The 13550-nt window shown below is 44.2% G+C and overlaps 1 protein-coding gene across 1 annotated transcript in view; it reads right to left on the bottom strand.

Annotated features, from left to right (window-relative positions):
* The window catches only part of rtn4ip1 (reticulon 4 interacting protein 1), a 72590-nt gene that overhangs the window by 25857 nt on the left and 33183 nt on the right, over window positions 1–13550 (bottom strand). The window contains exons 6-8 of the mRNA XM_038799245.1: window positions 12185–12321; window positions 8095–8278; window positions 6807–6899 (exon numbers count right to left, since the gene is read on the bottom strand). Coding sequence (XP_038655173.1) covers window positions 6807–6899; window positions 8095–8278; window positions 12185–12321 — 414 coding nt within the window. The remainder of the gene's footprint in view (window positions 1–6806; window positions 6900–8094; window positions 8279–12184; window positions 12322–13550) is intronic.

Here is a 13550-nt window from a genome sequence, read left to right as displayed (position 1 = left end):
TTCTTAAAATCCAAATAAACCACATCCTCTAGCTCCATCATCAACAAATTCCAGTACATTTGCCACACATGGTTTCCCTTTCGTAAATCCATGCGGACTCTGTTCGATCCTGCCACTGTTTTCCCAAATGCTCTGCCATTAAATGCTTTAAAACTGACCATGTCAGACTTACTGGTCTATAATTCCCTGTTTAAATAGTGGGGTTACATTAGCTACCCTCCAATTTGCAGGAACTGTTCCAGAGTCTATAGAATCCTGGAAGGTGACCACCAATGGATCTACTATTTCTAGGGCCACTTCCTTGAGCATTTCACTACTAATACTGATCTCCTTCAGTCCTCCCTTTCATGAAACCCTGTGTACCCCAATATATCTGGTACATTATTTGTGTCCCCCTTTGCGAAGAACCAATGTATGCGTTTAGTTGCTCAGCCATTTCTTTGTCCGTTATTATAAATTCCCGTTTCGGTCGATGCCTACATTTATCTTCACCAATTTTTTTCTCTTCACATACCTATAGAAGCTTTTACAGTCAGTTTTTATGTTCCCTGCAAGCTTACTCTCGTACTCTATTTTCCCTTTCTTAATCAATCCCTTGGTCCTCTTTTGTTGAATTATCAACTGCTCCCAATTCACAGATCTGTGTTTTTTTTCTGGCTAATTTGTATGCCTCTTCCTCGGATCTAATACTGGGCGGAATAAAACATTTTGTTGTCATTTTGGGCGAGTTTGGCGCGGTGTTTCTCGTCAGCTTTTTGGGTGAGACCCACACCGCTATTCAACCACACTTAAGCCCCCATTTAGAAATGATTCCATCACTGGGGACCTGAACCCGCTGGCCTCACCAACTCCTCAGAGATCGGGTTGCCACATCTCTAAATTCCTGTTTAATACCATCCCCACTACAGTTTTGAAGTCTATATACAAATCCCACTAATCTTTTCTAACCCTCAGCTCTACAAACACAGATTCCACATCATTGGAGCCAATTTCCTTCCTCATTTTTTCGTTACTTTCTTCTTTAATCAGCAATGTAACTCCATTGCCTTTTCTTAACCTAAGCAGTGATGATATGAAAAGCTATTAAGCTAATGTGGATGGAAACAGGGGCACAGGCCACTCCCCAGGTCCATTTATAGACTGATAATTCAAGGACACTTTCATATCTTCCTAAATCAAATAAGGGAATAGGATCCAATAGAGTTCTGTAATATTTCTCTGCCAGAAAATCAGAATGTAATTTTCAAAACAGCAAACATCCAAAATTCAGTGCCGCCATGGAACTAAACTCATCTGAAATAATAGGAAATAATGGAACTACTCAGCAGGTCTGACAACATCTGAGGAGAGGGGGAGACCGATTTAATGGTTCAGGTCGATGACATTTTACCAGAACTAGACCGGAAATGTTGGGCTGTTTTACTGACCCCTGGAGGTGAGGCTGGAAACTAAGAGGTGGGGTGGGGGATAAGCGGAGAGCCACATCAAGGCTGCTCCGTGGCATGGCCCCCCTGCCTGGAACAGGATTGCTGTCCACCTCAGTTAGCAGAGTTAAGGCCCTGCCTTTGCAGCCTTAACAGAACAAAACTAGGCAACAAACAAGTTGGCCGAATGGGCAAGCAGGTGACAGGCACCATTTAAGTGGAAATAATACATTTTATAGGGATAATCAAGCAATGTAAGTATGGATGAAGAGAGACTACCAAGAGAGACACCCACTACCAACATCATCTCCCACCTGCAGAGTGCAAACACTTGTTTCCCTGAAAGGTTTACCTACCTAGACTTGCACTACGTGGAAAAAAAACAGTGACATTTTGGATTTTATAAATGGTGGCTCAAAGTAAAGCAGTAATGACATATTCATCAAAGGCAGGTTAGACCACAGTTGAAGCACGGTGTGTTATTTTTGGGCGTTAGAGAGCGACATTAGAGCTTTAGAAAGAATGCAACCAGCCGACATTAGGGCTGAGAACCTGCAGTTCTAAACAGAACTGAGTGTTACTGGGACCACTCCCACTGCAATGGAGAAGGCAGGATGAGGCAGAGACCACTGTGTCTATTTGGGAAAACGTGGACAAGCATTTTAAGCAGAGGAAGACACAGGGCTCTGTGTTATTAAAGCATGCTGTTGTGCAGAGAGACCTGGGTGTGCTAGTGCATGAGTCACAGAAAGTTGGTTTACAGGTGCAACAGGTGATTAAGAAGGCAAATGGAATGTTGTCCTTCATTGCTAGAGGGATGGAGTTTAAGACTAGGGAGGTTATGCTGCAATTGTATAAGGTGTTAGTGAGGCCACACCTGGAGTATTGTGTTCAGTTTTGGTCTCCTTACTTGAGAAAGGACGTACTGGCACTGGAAGGTGTGCAGAGGAGATTCACTAGGTTAATCCCAGAGCTGAAGGGGTTGGATTATGAGGAGAGGTTGAGTAGACTGGGACTGTACTCGTTGGAATTTAGAAGGATGAGGGGGGATCTTATAGAAACATTGAAAATTATGAAGGGAATAGATAGGATAGATGCGGGCAGGTTGTTTCCACTGGCGGGTGAAAGCAGAACTAGAGGACATAGCCTCAAAATAAGGGGAAGTAGATTTAGGACTGAGTTTAGGAGGAACTTCTTCACTCAAAGGGTTGTGAATCTATGGAATTCCTTGCCCAGTGAAGCAGTAGAGGCTCCTTCATTAAATGTTTTTAAGGTAAAGATAGATAGTTTTTTGAAGAATAAAGGGATTAAGGGTTATGGTGTTCGGGCCAGAGAGTGGAGCTGAGTCCACAAAAGATCAGCCATGATCTCATTGAATGGCGGAGCAGGCTCGAGGGGCAGATGGCCCATTCCTGCTCCTAGTTCTTATGAGAGAGAGAGAGCAGGGAAACTAGTTTAGTTGTGGGTTGCAGCAGCAAAGGGCTGGTTCAGATGCCCTGAAGGATGTGTGCATGTTTGTGTGCTGTAAACTTGAAATGAAAAAATGAAAATCGCTTATTGTCACGAGTAGGCTTCAATGAAGTTACTGTGAAAAGCCCCTAGTCACTACATTCCGGCGCCTGTCCGGGGAGGCTGGTACGGGAATCGAACCGTGCTGCTGGCCTGCTTGGTCTGCTTTAAAAGCCAGCGATTTAGCTGAGTGAGCTAAACCAAACTTCATGGCCATATCAATAACACAGCGATTCCGTCTGCTCACTGGATGAGAAATGTCACACCATCAGCATGCTTCCATATTCATCCCAAACCCAGCACTTCAGTGATTACAACTACTGTCCACACCACCACAAACCGAAAATTAAACAATGCCCAGAGTGCTGGGAACATTGGTTTAGAATCACACATCAGAGCAGAGGGGGAATTCAGCCCACCGTGACCGTGTTCTCTTGTCTCTGTGACGGAAGACTCCAATTTATTCCGCCCCCCCCCCCCTGCCCATCGCTCTGCAGTCACTTTAAGTGAATAACTAATTCCTGTATGAAAGTTTTTTAAAAATTTTATTTTTTAAAAAGAGTACCCAATTCTTTTTTTCCAATTAAGGAGCATGTCGAATCCACCTACCCTGCACATCTTTTGGGTTGTGGGGGTGTGAGACCCACGCAGACACGTGGAGAATGTGCAAATTCCACGCGGACAATGACCCGGGGCCGGGATCGAACCCAGGTCCTCTGCGCCGTGAGGCAGCAGTGCTAACCATTGCGCCACCCTGCTGCCCCATCGTGTATGAAAGTTACTATTGAATCTGCTTTCAGACAGTGCATTACCAATCATAACGAGCTATGTTAAATAAAAATTCCTTTTTCCCCCCTATGGCTCCTTTGCCAGTGATCCGAAACCTATGTAGACCAGTTATTGACCCTCCCATGGTCTACAATAGTGGAGAAAGACAGCAAATACATTGAGGAAAAAAAGGACAGAGAAAAACGGGAGGGGGAAAAAGAAAGAAACTAATCCTGCGTACCAGAAATGTGATTTTGTGTCGGAATGACTGGGTACCTAAATTATCAAATCAGCATTGCCTTCCACATTTCCTCCTGGCTGGGAACCCCGTTTTCATTAATAACCATACTAATTTTGCAAAATCCTGCATAAACTAAGTAAACAAGCCGAATCCAGGGGAGACCATTTCCAATGGTTGTGTAATCAAAAACAAATAAAAAGAGTGAGCATGTGACTAAATAATGGCTCTTTTCAGTTATGCAATTGCTCAACACTTTTTCCCCCTCACTGGTCGATCTTAAAGCAATTATGCAGCGAAAAGGATTTGGAAAAACTGCTGATGGGTTTGTCAATACATTAATCTCCTCCAGCTTGTTTCACTGCGCACACACAAAAACACACACAGTCTCCATTTTGTATAAATCCTGGTTTTAGGAGGATGCAATCAAACCAAACATTTTCCATAATTAGTTTAAAATAAAAGAGAGGGAGTTAGAGAGAGGGAGAGAGAGAGAGAGAGAGAGAGATGTGCAAGCAAGAGCTGGGGAGATAGAGGGAGAGTGTGGGAGAGGGGGAGGCAGCAGAGCCTAGGAATGGGAAGGGGAGAGGGAAAGATGGGCAGGAAAGTCAGGAATATTAAAGAGTGGGTGCGGTGAACTCAGTCCAACGCATCACATAAACTTGCCACCCCCATATTGATTCTGTATATACCTCTTGCTGCCTCAGGAAGGCAGACAGCATTATCAGAGACCCCTCTCCCCCAGGCATTGCCCTCTTCCGGACCCTTCCATCAGGCAGAAGGTGCAGAAGGCTGACGACTCGCACGTCCGAACATAGGAACAGCTTCTTCCCCACAGCTACAAGACTCCTCAACGACTCCCCCTCGGACTGATCTGTTCCCTGTAAGAGCACTATTTACGACGCCCTACGCTGTTCTTGCTCATGTATTTGCTTTGTTTGGTCCCTTGTCCCGCTCTGTAACCAATCACTGTTTTGTCGATGTACCATTTGTCAATGTTCCCTGTTGATTGTACTTCTGTTTACTATGTACGTACTGTGTACGTCCCTCGACCGCAGAAAAATACTTTTCACTGTACTTCGGTACATGTGACAATAAATCAAATCAAAAGACATTTAGAGAAATTAATCAGAACATTCATTTAGACAGAGGCTCCCAAAATAATATTATTTTTGTAAATGTCTAGCTTATTCAGCTTGCGAGTATCAGCATCAACTTGTGATGATAAGTTTTAAGTAACATTTGCAGGTCCCAAGTGTTCAGTTCTTCACAACGTGTCAGATGGTGAAACAATATATGCCTGAATGTAATAAAATCTGTGGACAATTCGGTCTGAAGACTAACCGATAAGTGCCAAGTGATATATGTGCCATGCAGGTAATGGCCATCTCCAACAAGAGAGTGTCTAACCATCGCCACTTGATGTTACCATTGCCGAAATCCTGGGTGGGGTCACCACTGACTCAGCTGCACAGATATGGAAACAGTGTGGTGACAAGAGCAGGTCAGAGGCTAGGTTCTCTGTGGTGAGTGGCTCATCTCCTAATTCCCCAGCATACTATCCATTCAAAGACTACAAGTCGGGAGTGCAATGGAATATTTACCACTTGCCTAGATGGCCCCTGTAGGAAAACTATGGGTGCAAGCACAGCAACACTCAAAAAGCTCAACACCATCCTGGATAAACGGGCCTGCTGGATCAGCAGCCCATTCACCACCTTAAATATTCGCTCCCACCACCACTGGTGCACAGAGGCGGCTGTGTGGCCCATCCACAAGATGATCCCGTCAAGGCTTCTTCTTCAACCCGTAACTTCCAACACCTCCATGTGGACACTGCTACCTCCACGTTTCCCTCCAAGGTACCACCACGCGAAAAGTTTCTCCGCAAATTGTTTCCCATTTTCACTTAAACAGGAATTAGGACGAGGGATGCAAAACATGGGACTGCAGCAAAATGGAGGGGGATTGAGCAGAAAGAGGAGCTGCATTGGAGCGCTGTGGGTTCAGCAGTGTAATGTTTGTGCCAGGGCTGTGGCATCTAGACAGGTTGGCCTGTGGTTGGATATTTAACATCTCATGCCACTGTGGGGGGTTGAGGGGGAGAGAAGGTGGAGCGGAGAAGATTTCTCCGTGACCTGACCAATATTTCCCCCTCAGCCAACAAGGCAACCAATTTCAACAATGCAGAATTCTTGCTGCGGACAATTAAAGAAATAGTTGCAGCATTGCAGATGAACGAAAAGTCGAGCAATACTGACTAAAACATCACAAGCTGCCTTTTTCTTTACAGATGTTGGATTATTCGCTCTGTCTTTTTTTTAAATAAACGTTGCAATATGTGGGAAACGCATGTGTTTATCTGGTGAAATCTACACTATTGCACAGTAAGGAAACATCATAGCCCTTGGGCTAAGTGGTGACTTCACAGAGTTCTTTAAATTTATGGCCGTTTATTGTAGAGAAGGTTTCTTCACTTGTGAGAACAGCAAAAGTAGAGGTTATAATCATAAGATAGTCATTAATAAGCCCAGTAAGAAATCCAGGAGAAACTTGTTTAGCCAAGAGTGGCTAGAATGTGGAACTTGCTGCCACATGGGGCAGGTAAGGCAGTAATTATAGATGCATTTCAGGGGAAGCAAGGCAAGTACATGAAGAAAAAAAAGGATTAGAGTGATACACTGACAGGGCTAGCAGACGTAAAGTGGGAGGAAGCTCGTGTGGAGCTTAAACTTGTTGGGACTCATAACCTGTTACTGTTGTGAAAATTCAACATTAAAGGATAGTTCCAAAGGCCAATCTTGAAAATTTTCCTTGTCAGAACAGTTTTGTGCAAAATACTTATTTTTCCCATTAGTCAAACTGACCTTTCCTTCATCCACAAGCTCCGTTATTTCATCCAGAGTTGGACCACTTGGGGTAAATATGGCCCAGCGATAGTGAACACCCTGCCTCAGATGCTGCAAAGATAGAGAGAAAGCGTCACAATGGGACAAAGCGCCTGAAAACTTCACGATTAAGAGCATCGCAAAATCAATTAGGATCGGAAATCTGTCGCTCACTACATTCGCAAAAAAAACAATTTGTTTCTCCAACTCATCACCTTCAAATAAATCAACAAAATAAATGCAGTGGTTCTCCACAGAAAACGGGACCAACAGCAGATGAACAGACGTCTAGCTTAATCAGTAATCTAACATCATACCTCCCCATAACTTGTGAGTTATCACAGTAAAGAATAGAGGCTGGTTTAGCACACTGGGCTAAATCGCTGACTTTTAAAACAGACCTAGGCAGGCCAGCAGCACGGCTCAATTCCCGTAACAGCCTCCCCGAACAGGCGCCGGAATGTGGCGACTAGGGGCTTTTCACAGCAACTTCATTGAAGCCTACTTGTGACAATAAGCAATTTTCATTTTCATTATAAAAGAATTTGCTAAAAGACCCTGTTGTGCATTCAGCTGACTGTAAAAAGTCCTTTGGCATTAATTTGCCACTGTCCTTCAATCAATCTTCCAAAAGTAAGAGTTTGCTATGCCACAGGCTCACAGATTTTTAAAATACATGGGGAAATATAGAACACCCAGAAAGGGCAAGGATATGTGTTGGGTACTAACGCCCTAGTATTGAAAGGCAGCAAATAAACATCCTATTTCACATTCCAATTTTAAAGATCTGTTTGGGTGACCGAGACAGTGCATTTTATTCCCCAAATATTTCAGATTTTCAAATTTTAATTTGATGTATACTGGCCTCTCTCTTGTTTCTGGGTCCAAAACATATGTGGCTTGCAGCTGCAAACCTGGCCTTGTCCCTTCAAGGTCAGTGGGGAGCTGGACAATACAACCTTATCCTGAGAATAGTCACAGGTGTCCTGGAAGCTGTGGAAGTTTTGTGAGCTAGATGGCTGCTTGAAGATAGTCCAGACTATCACATAATCGCCAAACCCAGTGGGAAATGGCTGGATGAGTGGTCTCCGCGCTGCTTAAGAATGGCTCTGCTGCAATTAGTTGGTGTACACAAAACTTTTTAATTTTCAGATAGATTAAAAACCCGACAGACCTTGCATTGATATAGCACCTTTCACACTGTCAGGGTGCCTCAAAATGCTTAGCAGGCAATCAAGTCTCAATTAAGATTCTGAAATAATTTTACCTTTAGGACTTTGCTGCCCAACGTGATCCCTGACTTAATTATTCCATCAGCAACTCCAAGGCTATCAGCGTTGATCATGAATGGTGTCACTAATGTAACATATGTCGCTCCTGACCATGGTTTCAGCAAGTTCAAGGCCCAACCTTCACTCTGTCCACCCACATTGTCCAAGATAAAGTCAAACCTGGGTAAAAGGATAAATGAATATTGCATAGATAGTGGAGCACATCTGCAGATTCCCAATGATCTGCCTCAGATTTGAAACTTGGCTTGTGAGAAAAGAACTGTTAAAGGCACACCATAGGGGCGGCATGGTGGTTAGCACTACTACCTCACAGCACCAGAGACCCGGGTTCAGTTCCGGCCTTCGGTGACTGTGTGGAGTTTGCACTTTCTCCCCATGTCCGTGTGGGTTTCCTCTGGGTCTCCAATTTCCTCCCATAGTCTAAAGATGTCCAAGTTAGGTGGCTTGGCCATGCTAACTTGCCCCAAAGTGTTCCTAAAGTGCAGAAGGCCATTCAGTCCATCTAATCTGCACCCATCCTCTGAAAGAGCCCACACCACGCCCTATCCTGCACATCTGCGGACACTAAGGGGCAATTTCTAAAATGGCCAATCCATCCAACCTCCACATCTTTGGACTGTGAGAAGAAACTTGAGCAACCGGGGGAAACCCACGCAGACACGGGCAGAACGTGTAAACTCCCCACTATATACTAATTTTCTAACTCCCCAAGACCACCATCCAACTGCATTTTGAACAACCTTCAAGTCTGTGCCTCTGCTATCAGACGTCATTCAAGTGGCAGCACGGTAGCATTGTGGTTAGCACAATCGCTTCACAGCTCCAGGGTCCCAGGTTCGATTCCTGGCTTGGGTCACTGTCTGTGCGGTGTCTGCACATCCTCCCCGTGTGTGCGTGGGTTTCCTCCGGGTGCTCCGGTTTCCTCCCACAGTCCAAAGATGTGCAGGTTAGGTGGATTGGCCATGATAAATTGCCCTTAGTATGCAAAATTGCCCTTAGTGTTGGGTGGGGTTACTGGGTTATGGTGATAGGGTGTGGTTACTGGGTTATGGGGATAGGGTGGAGTTGTTGACCTTGGGTAGGGTGCTCTTTCCAAGAGCCGGTGCAGACTCGATGGGCTGAATGGCCTCCTTCTGCACTGTAAATTCTATGAAATTCTATATCCATTGATCTTTGTATGAAGAACCATGCATCTATATTGACATGGGAGTGTCCCTTTCAGAAATGTTTTCGTCTTATCACGCGGCTTCAGTGATGTCATTGTGGGTGGAGCTAGGCTATGGCTTTGAGTTTTGACTTTCGCTTTGAGTTTTTGGAGCTGGTTTGTGTCTCTGTGAGTTTTTACTTTCGTTTTCACATTTGCTGCTGTAGACTCAGACAGAGAAGTATTTTGACCTGTCTCCCTATTTTCAATTTTGAAGAGTTATTCCAACGAGGAAACCTAATGATTATAGTTATCTGCTGTTTTAGTAAAAATATTTTTTTTGGTTTATTTCATAAAATTTACAGTGCAGAAGGAGGCCATTCAGCCCATCGAGTCTGCACCGGCTCTTGGAAAGAGCACCCTACCCAAGGTCAACAACTCCACCCTATCCCCATAACCCAGTAACCCCATAACCCAGTAACCCCACCCAACACTAAGGGCAATTTTGGACACTAAGGGCAATTTATCATGGCCAATCTACCTAACCTGCACATCATTGGACCGTGGGAGGAAACCGGAGCACCCGGAGGAAACCCACGCAGACACGGGGAGGATGTGCAGACTCCACACAGACAGTGACCCAAGCCGGAATCGAACCTGGGACCCTGGAGCTGTGAAGCGATTGTGCTAACCACTATGCTACCGTGCTAAGATTATAATAATAATCTTATTATTAAATTGGAACAGTTAAGGGGGAATTCATGAAGGGTTATACATAGATTACTGAGCTGTGTGGGGTATTTATGTTTGTAGTTGATAAAAATTCTTAGTGTGTGTGTTTAGACTAATGTTAACTAAATTCGTAGAAAAAAGCTTGTTTATTGATTAAAAGTGCCTAAGAACACTGTTGAATAACACCTGAAAGGCAGGCTTTGGGCTCATCCTAGCCAAATTCAATAAACAATTAGATGTCAGGTGAACTCCATAATATACGTTGGTGTTTTCTAAACCCTGATCCATAACAATATTATGCCTACATTCTACCACTGAACCTTTAGCAATTTGTCCTCAACAAAAATAAAAATGTACTCCAAATAAATGTGACTGCAATTTCGGACACCTTTTCCTGTGGTACTTCAGCATTCTAGACAATCCTAGACAAATGTTCTATCAGCCAGACCCTTTATAGAGTCTGGCTGATTGTTTTGATAACATTTGTGAAACAGCAGCATATTTTGCTCTGCCGCTATTTTAATCATGATATGAGAGAGAGGAGATGAAAAGTGAAGGGCACAGTTATGATTTACTATTCTATCTGTCACCTAGCAAAAATATATCTTCAAAATCTGCAGTCTGCACTAATACCAGCAAAGATGCTGTGCAGACAAGATATGTATAATGATGTGGAGATGCCAGCGTTGGACTGGGGTGAGCACAGTAAGAAGTCTTACAACACCAGGTTAAAGTCCAACAGGTTTGTTTCAAACACGAGCTTTCGGAGCACTGCTCCTTTCTCATTCACCTGAGGAAGGAGCTGCGCTCTGAAAGCTCGTGTTTGAAACAAACCTGTTGGACATTAACCTGGTGTTGCAAGATATGTATAGGCAGTTGCATAAGACCCATATTTTTCTTTTCAGTGGTAGAAGGATATAAATGTTCAGATAGCCTGTTTAATGGATGCTAATAAATACCCAATGGAATGGGTCAGACTGCACACCAAGACCACTCTTCTGCTGGGACAACTATGTTGACTTGTAAGTGAATCCACTTTCAATAATTGCCTTCTTCCCCCACCCTTCAGAGCATTGTGTACCATGTCCAAGGTGTACTTTTGGGACTCACAAAAGCTCTTTAGTCAGCACCTTCTAAACCCATGACCACTACCATCTAGAAGGATGAGGGCAGCAGATACCTGGGAACCCCACTACCTGGAGGTTCTCCCCCACCTGACTTGGAAACATATTGTCCTTCCTTCATGTCGCTGGGTAGAAATCCTGGAATTCTCTCCCTAACAGCAATGTGGGTGCACATACACCACATGGACTGCAGCGGTTCAAGAAGGCAGCTCACCACCACCTTCTCAAAGGCAATTAGGGATGGGTAATGAACGCTGGCCCAGCCAATGAAGCCCTTGAATGGATAATAAAAAATAAATAAACCTCAACTAGCTACGGTGGAATCAGTCATAAAAGATGGCAAGATGCTGAAGAACTCTTCTCACTTAGGACCAGACCCTTCCAATAGAAGCCTCCTTCACAAGTTTGGGGCCACTCACAGAGAAAACAGTGGGAGTGGGTGGGGTGCAGTACATGGGCCCAACCTCAGATGTTCCAGCTGAGTCTCGCAATGCAAAACCCATCCTGACTTTGACAGTATGACTGTCGCTGGCTCGGACAGGATGTGATACAGCTATGTCACCATTTCAAAGGTAGCTTTGTGTTTTAATCAATTTGCATTGGGTGAACAAGCTTAAAAAAAAACCTATCTAAAACCAAACTTATGGCACAGCATTATTAGCAATGAGTACTATAGGAAGAAGGTGATGTCACGTCCCTCAGTCCTCTGCCATACCACATTCATTACTAAACACTGTAATTCAAAAGAGGGCAATGATGCAGCAACATTAATCCAACGCACTCATTCCAATCTGTGCACTCACTTCCTGCAACTTCATTCTGTACAAACTACTGACTTGAATACATCAGGATCAGCTTTAGGAGATTCTGCTCCTGGTACAGGGTGGTGTCTGATGAGATCACGGATTAAAGAATCAGCCTTCGAGGTCAGCAGAACCAACTCACACACGTCATTCATCGGGATTTGTATCCAATTCACCAATTCATGCTGCCAAATGGGCAAAACTCTCGTTGCTGCCAAACATTTACCGCAATCTCTTTTACAGCGAAAAAAAAATCACTTACATTTCCAAATCCTTAAGCTGTTTCTCCAAGCGCTGAACTTTATAGTTGATGACGAGATCCGCACCCAAATCTTTTAAGAATGGGAAAGCATTCTCGGAGCAAGTGGCAGTCACATGGGCTCCCCAGGCTTTCAAAAGCTAAGGGTGGAAAACCCAGATGTTCAATGGACAATACTTAACCCGATACAACCAACGTTGCGAAAACAGATTGAGAGATGAGTCAACTAATATTATGATTTAATAGTACAATATTGCATATTAAGCTCCAGTGATATCAGCAATTAGAATTAAACATGGCACAGGGCTTAAGTGGGGGAATCTAAGGTAAGTGTATTGTTATTGGTTAACCGCCATTACATCCCTCGATGGTCAATTAAAGACAAGTCACCTACTGAACCTCTTCTCAGTTATATCAGGTGTAAGAGCACAGCCACGCAACTCAGGATGTTCAATCCCCACTCCCGGATCAGCTACCTGATGCCTGGGGGACACAGTTGCACCCGAGGGCTATGAAAATGGGAGAATCCAGGAGGTCCTGTAGGAGGTGCTTACTGGCGGGCACTGAATCAGCCTCTGTTGGCAAGATCCTTGGGTCAGAATTCCTGCACACACTCACTGGGCCCATGTGCTGGGAAAGGTGACTAGGGCAATCCGCTAAGGATTGGCTGATCGTTGTTTGATCGTGCAAGCAAAGGTGTGCAGCTTCAGGGAGAACTTTCATTCGTATAGCAGCTTTCTCATCCTCTGGATGTCCCAAAGCACTTCACAGCCAAATAATTACTTATGATGTGTAGTCACTGTTGAAATATAGACAAACATGGCAACCAGCTTGTGCACAACAGGATCCCAAATGCAGCAATGAAGTAGATAAATCAGATTTTGGGTGAGGGAAAACTCCCTTACTCTCTGACTATTGCCACGGGATGAGGGGCTGGTTTAGCTCACTGGGCTAAATCGCTGGCTTTTAAAGCAGACCAAGCAGGCACGGTTCGATTCCTGTACCAGCCTCCCCAGACAGGCGCCGGAATGTGGCGACTAGGGGCTTTCCCCAGTAACTTCATTGAAGCCTACTCGTGACAATCAGCGATTTTCATTTAATTTCATTTTCATTTCATTATGTCCAAACGGAATTAGTTTGACATGGCATGGGGCGAAAGAAAAATCAGAACTCAGGCAATGCAGCTTCTCTCAGTGTGAGCTTAGACTTATGTTTACACTGAACCGAGGCCAATATGAGATAGAAAGCGGAATGTCTCTGAAAGAGGTGCTCATCTTTAGCTACAGTAACCACATTACCGAGAGCCATTAGTGATCCAGCAGCCTTCAAATTTATTTTCTGAAATTGTACTGAGGCCTTCTGTGGGCAC

This window comes from Scyliorhinus canicula, chromosome 6, assembly GCF_902713615.1.
Source record: "Scyliorhinus canicula chromosome 6, sScyCan1.1, whole genome shotgun sequence".
Lineage (NCBI taxonomy): Eukaryota > Metazoa > Chordata > Chondrichthyes > Carcharhiniformes > Scyliorhinidae > Scyliorhinus > Scyliorhinus canicula.
The sequence above is the reverse complement of the archived record's forward strand: the minus strand, read 5'-3'. Positions and strand labels throughout refer to the sequence as shown.